The sequence below is a fragment of the Brassica napus genome, chromosome A5, assembly GCF_020379485.1.
Source record: "Brassica napus cultivar Da-Ae chromosome A5, Da-Ae, whole genome shotgun sequence".
Lineage (NCBI taxonomy): Eukaryota > Viridiplantae > Streptophyta > Magnoliopsida > Brassicales > Brassicaceae > Brassica > Brassica napus.
The window spans coordinates 2,207,652-2,213,651 of record NC_063438.1 but is presented as its reverse complement, the minus strand read 5'-3'; the positions used below and the strand labels follow the sequence as shown (position 1 = coordinate 2,213,651).

At 40.9% G+C, this 6,000-nt stretch overlaps 1 protein-coding gene across 1 annotated transcript; it reads right to left on the bottom strand.

Moving 5' to 3' along the window:
- Positions 1–1,468: 1,468 nt before the first annotated feature.
- LOC106390163 (formin-like protein 2) lies at positions 1,469–4,598 on the bottom strand. Its single transcript, XM_013830570.3, has 4 exons — positions 3,129–4,598; positions 2,857–3,050; positions 2,527–2,783; positions 1,469–2,460 (listed from the first exon to the last, which is right to left on the bottom strand). Exons 1-4 carry the CDS (start codon positions 4,418–4,420, stop codon positions 1,633–1,635), a joined length of 2,571 nt encoding a protein of 856 aa, XP_013686024.1. The 5' UTR covers positions 4,421–4,598; the 3' UTR covers positions 1,469–1,632.
- Between the last annotated feature and the right edge of the window lie 1,402 nt (positions 4,599–6,000).

Sequence of the window (6,000 nt, the reverse complement as noted above, 5' to 3'; positions counted from 1 at the left end):
TTTCTTTCCGTTAATAATGTTGTTAAGGTGACATCAGATTGTGACGCAATTGATGGCGTCAAAGAAACATGTATGTGAATGATTTGAGTTGTTTCATTGTAAAATAGCTTCTTTTTTTTTTTTTGAATGAATGTTAAATTGGATTCAAATCAAAAAACGTTTTTATAATGAATGTGACTCTGTTTGATAATATGTAAGACCCATTATTCTACTTTGCTAGAGAGATGTTAAAGGTAAAACCAGTTACCGATAGATCGAATCAACGTTCAAGAAACGAAGAAACGAGATTCACCCGTAGAAAATCTCGAAAAGAGAAGGATCTTCTCCAAATAATGAATCGATATATTGAAAGACATAAGTCCAACTTTAGAAGAGTTTACAAGAATGAATTCAGATGATCGTTTATAATCCTCACTTCCTCTACTTAAAGAAAACAACTTGTAACAGAATCCATGGCGTAGCTAATAAGAAGTCACCACGTGTTCCTTTCTTCTTCCTTACGCATTTGTTGTAACAACCTTCAACGGCCACTCTCGATCAATTATCTTCCTCCACGTGTCTCTTGCTCCCCATTCATTATTCCCGTAACAAGAGAATCATCTCGATGCAAACCAAAGTTGCATTGCCTTATCATATTTCTTGTGAGTTTTCCCACGCACAGAGTTGATACCGTTCCGAATGTGCTTGTCGATGTATCTTGCTATCAGAGATGAGTCTGTAGTTTGTTCAAGGCTATCAGTCTTGCTCACTTCGGTTTATCCTGAAGCGATGTGATTAGGGTGCTCTGTTGTCTTTTGTTCTGAATTTAATTAACTCTAAGATTACCGTATAAGGTCTATGGTCTTAATTCTTTAGTTTCTTAGGAGTTTTTTTTAAATGTGCGGCTTATAAGTAGGTTTGGGTGTTTTTACCCCCAACCTGAACTACTTACCTAATCCCGAACTGGAAAAATCGAATCCGGATCTAAACTGTTATACAAAATATCCGAGTGGAACTATAAGCTTAGTATTTTGGAATTTGGTTATAATTCAAACCTAACCGAAATCCAAACTAAGATCCAAAAATATCCAAAATTAGTTAAATATGTTAATGTTTTATATATGTTAAGATGATTTAGATATTTTAGAATATTCAAAATATTAGTTTGTTTTATTTGTTATTATTTTTTGGTTAATTTAGATAGTTTAACTAATTTTAATTAGATTTGTGAATATTTTTTGGACGATTTCAAACATTAGTAACAACTCTGATCCGATCTGAACCTGGAAGGAACCGAACTGAACCACGGATGGACTAACAATGACCAAGCCCAATTTTTAAAGAATTGTATAAATTATAAAGGCCCAATATTGAGGGCCCACTCATAAAATCATTTTCCCGCCATCTTTATATTTTTTTGTCAATAATTAAATACATCTACACGTGACATATACACGTCAATATCTAACATACAGAACTCGATAGCAACTTGCACAATCCGACAGGAACACTTTTCAAAATCTAATAACTTTCATTACAAAATTCTCACCTATCAATATTTAAATAAATACACATAACATGTCTCTTCAGTACGTACGGATCACATGAAACCAAAACACACACTAGAATGCAAACCGAACCAATCGTTTTCACTTAGAACAAGTCTTCATCTTCCTCTTGGTCTAGAGAACCCGAGTGACTCTTCTCTGAGTTGTTGTCATTGTTAGCCACTGGGAAAAGCGGCGTGACGACCTGGTTCGAAGTTGAAGCTCGTGGCACGGAACCGTACACTGTTCTCTCGTTTACACGACCGACTTCTTTACACACTTGATCAAGAACCGTCAGAAAGTCTCTGACCACGGTGAAAATGCGAGAAGGATGAGACTCCGAGTTCCCGTGGAAGTACTCTGTCACTTCTTTAACCATCTTCAAGACATTGTCTCCATGTGACTGTACCTCTGTGATCTCCTTCTCAGCTTTGTTCAAGAACGAGTTCATCGAGTCCAAGAACCTCTCTACACCTGTCTCTTGCTTCAGCTCCATGATTACTTCCTTAACTTTCGTTATCCCCTTGGAGAGTTCAGCTGCTTCGTCGCTGAGGGAAGTTGAGTCCATCGCAGCTGCTTTCTTGACGTTTGTTAACTGAGAGCTGAGACCTGAGACAACTTGCAACCCAAGTTTCTTCAGCTCTAGGTCGTCTTGGAACGCTGATTGCTCGGCCATGTTGACGCCTACAGGGCTTTGAGTTGGAGTAGTGGAGACGCGAGCACCTTCTGATTTTATAATCTCTTGAACCACAAAGTGCAGCAAGGTTGTCTTCCCATCTGCTCCTTTGATATCCACCAGCTTCAAGAGTGTGTCAAGCTTGAAAGCGTGCGCGTCTCCTCTGTTAGTCCCTATATTCATCCGGTTCCCGGTCTTGAGAACCGCTTCTAGAAGCTTCAAAAACATCCTAGTGTTCCTCAACTCACCACAAGCAGCCTGAAAAGTTTTAAATGTTCAGTTTCTTTAGCATAAGACTAATGAGAGGGCAAGTAGAGGTGTTACCTCGAGGGTGTGGAAGGATCTTTTAAGGTACTCGGTTTCTGATTCGAAGTTGACAATGTAAAGCATTGCGTTGATCCTCTTGAAAGCCAAAGGAATGTTGAGCAATTGTCTAAGGAATCTCTCTGCAGGTCCAGTTTTGGAAGGAGATGACTCATCATCATCCTCTTTAAGCTCCTTGAGCTTGTCTTCCTCTTCTTTGGTAGGTGCCATCTTAAGCAGGCATTGGAGTAGCTCGGATCCAAGCGCATCCGAGTTACCTGATTCATCAACAACACAAATGTCATGGTAACTAGTGCATTAGTAACAAGAGAGTGGGGGTGTGATTATCACCTTCTACAAGAGCTTCACACACTTCATCAGCAGTTACATTAAGAGCTCTAAGCAAAATAGCAATGTTGTGTGACTTTCTTGGATCAAGAAACTGGTGACTCGTAGATTGAACAACATCTGTAGTAACAGACTCTTTTGTTCTTGAAGTTGGATCATTAGCTCTGAACAATGTCTCTATCATTTCTTCATTCACTCTACAATAAAAAAAAAACCAAACAATCATTATCTTACTCACGTGAAGTAAAGACTAAGACTTTTATGTAAAATCTTACTGGAAAGAGTTTGACTTGATTTGGTCCCACACAGTAACACGGCTCGAGCTTGCTCTAACTTTGTCCCAGTGTAAAGGCTTCAACTTTGGTTTAAAGGTCTCATCTTTCTCCTCCGAAACAGAGTTGGTAGCCGGAAGCACATGAATCTGCGGCGGAGGGGGAGGTGGCGGTCTTGTCGGAACGGGTTTCTTCGAAACGCTGCCGTTTGAGCTGTTCAGCGAGAGACGAGGACTAAGAGAAGACTTGGGAGGTTTCAAACTTGTTCCCTGAGAGCCCGAGTTATTGACACGTGGCGGGCTCTGCTTACGAACCGGAGAACCTCTCGGAGAGTAAAACTCGTCGTTTTCGTTGTCGTCTCCGTCAAAGTCTTGTCCTTTAGGGTTCAACAGCTCGGTGCTTCTGTAGTTAGGAGTGTAAACCGGAAGCTTGGGCAGAGGAGGGAGAGGACGGAGCTCCGGGGAGCCTAGCTTCTGGTACTGCGAGTAAGAGGGAGTAGAGGAGGAAGAGCCCTGAGCTGGTGGTAAGTCCAAGACGCCGGCGACGCTTCCGGGAGACTTCTGCTGGTCTACTAAACCGGAGTTAACCAGAGTGCCCAAGTAGAGAAACTCCGAGGAGGTGTTGGAGGAAGCGTACTTCGGCGGCTGTTTGTGTTTCAAAGGGACGTCGGAGGGAGCGGCGTTGAAGAGGTGGCGAGCGTCTGTTTTTGTGGATTTGGCGGGGGAGGCGCGGCGGCGGTGGCGGCGGAGGAAGATGGTGGCGACGGCGAGGAGAGAGAGGAGGATGGCGGCGGAGACGACGGCGATGGTTATGGCGAGGAGTTTGGCTACGTGAGGGTTGCTGTTGTGAGGTTTGTTGTGGGTTGGGAAGACGAGGGAGGAGATGTTGGCGGGGAAAGTGGGGACTGGAGCTCGGTGTGGAGGAGATGGGGATGGTGGGGGGTGAGAGGTGGGTGAGGATGGGTCGGAAGATGGGAAGAATGTGTTTGGATGGGGCGGAGATGGCGGAGGAGGAGGTGGAGGTGGAGGGTTTGAGGCTGAGGAGAAAGGGTGTTTCTCGTGAGGTGGAGGCGTCTCTGGATGGTTCTTGTGGTGGTGGTGGGAGCGTGGGGAAGGCGAGGGGGGTTCGGAGGAGGGTGGTGGTGGTTGATACGGCGGTGGAGCGGCGGTGGGGATTGGGAAGAAGGGTTGGTGGAGTAAGTGGCGAGAGTGGAGACGTTGATCGGCGGAAGAGGAGGAGGAAGAGAAGAGGAACAAGATGGTAGCAAAACGGAGGAGGGAGGGTATTCTAGACATTTCGTCAAGCTCTCTGGTTTTTTTTTCCTAGGGCTTGTTGTTGTTGTTGCTGTATTCAAAATCTGACAGTGGGGAGAAAAGAGAGAGAGTGAAGAAGCCTTTGGTTTGGTCAATGAAGAGAGAGAGAGAGAGAGAGAGAGAGAGAGAGAGGTTTGGTCTTTACGAGAGAAGGTTTGGTCTTTACGAGGGAACAGTAAGTATATGTGTCACAATTGTTTAAATTCGTTTAACTCTTCTTCGTATTTGATCTGATTGCGAAATGCCGAAAATGGTAGTTCATCTTTTTATTTTTCTTTATTTATTTCCATGTTCCTTAATTCTATCAAAAAGCTTTAAAAGAGTTTCTGTAAATCGAATTAATAATTTTGGTTCAGAACAAAACTTAAATGAGATGTTGGGTTGGACCATTTGTTAGCAGATAGATCAATTTTCGATAATAATGATTGCTCTAATAATGGACATCTTTCCCAACATGTTTTCTTCAGTTGAAAGCAATTAATTTTCATCGGATTTTTTTAACGATTAAGACGGTTAATTAGGACCCTTTTTCTGTTAATTACCACACGTTAGTGGTACCTTGATTGTGACTTGTTCACTACCAAAATTAGTTGAACATTATGGTTTTCTTCTAGTTCCTGTTGTTATGTTCCTTGAAAAATATAGTGAATGCAAAGAAAAGACTATTTTAACTTGCTGGAGACTGGAGTACAAGTAGTGAAAATAATAGTGATGGCTCATGAAAATCTTCGGGACGGTGCTAAATAGCAAAGTCAGCATTTTCTCCCAACATAACTACACTGAATCTGTAATAAATAAACCGAATTTATTGAAAACAAACAAAAAACAATAATTTTTGTTATCATCTTAATTTTGTTAGTTTCAATAATAATAACAAAAATTTCACGGTAAATATTTATATTTATAGCATTCACTCTTTTCTTACAATGCATTTTACAAAATATATGCCTAAACACATAACATAAATCTTAATTCGTTTTATCATTTGCATGAATCTATTAAGTATCGTAGCATTTCAAATCTTAAAGGGACATATAGAAATATTTTTTATGTGGATGTAATGTCATATGTTCTACTATTATGCATAAAGAGGTCTTTAGAGCGTTTGACATATAAAGTATTCATTGGAGCCTCCTTATTCAACAAACTTTTTATGCTAAGAACTTATGCAACGAGCTTGTAATTAACAGCACTTTGCACTACATTGCATTTCACTTAAGCGAGAGTATGGCTCCAGTCCGTATTCGGTACGATTCAATGTCACAGAGGCGTTACATGTACGATGATATAATGCAGAATGGCCTATAGATTTTTTTGGTCGGCCGCTACTCTTCATTTATTGTTTTTCATGAGGACCATAACTTATAGAATAAGCACAGTACACGAATTATTTTTACACGTATATGGAAATTGATGCACTTTTGACATAGCAGAAGAACAAACTCGTGAAGTATAAGACAGATACCATGAAGTAAAATATGACAGTAAAAGAATGAACGGAGAAAAATTACTTAGATTTTTCCTTTTTGACATGATTAATGAATGCAACCAAAATGATAGTA

Bases quoted from the DNA above. Each gene is read 5' to 3' on its own strand.
- LOC106390163 (XM_013830570.3), bottom strand. From the start codon at position 4,420: ATGTCTAGAATACCCTCCCTCCTCCGTTTTGCTACCATCTTGTTCCTC. The intron at 3,051-3,128 runs GTAAGATTTTAC...TTTTTATTGTAG, and splicing joins ATCAAGTCAAACTCTTTCCA to AGTGAATGAAGAAATGATAG. The intron at 2,784-2,856 runs GTGATAATCACA...TTGATGAATCAG, and splicing joins GTGTGAAGCTCTTGTAGAAG to GTAACTCGGATGCGCTTGGA.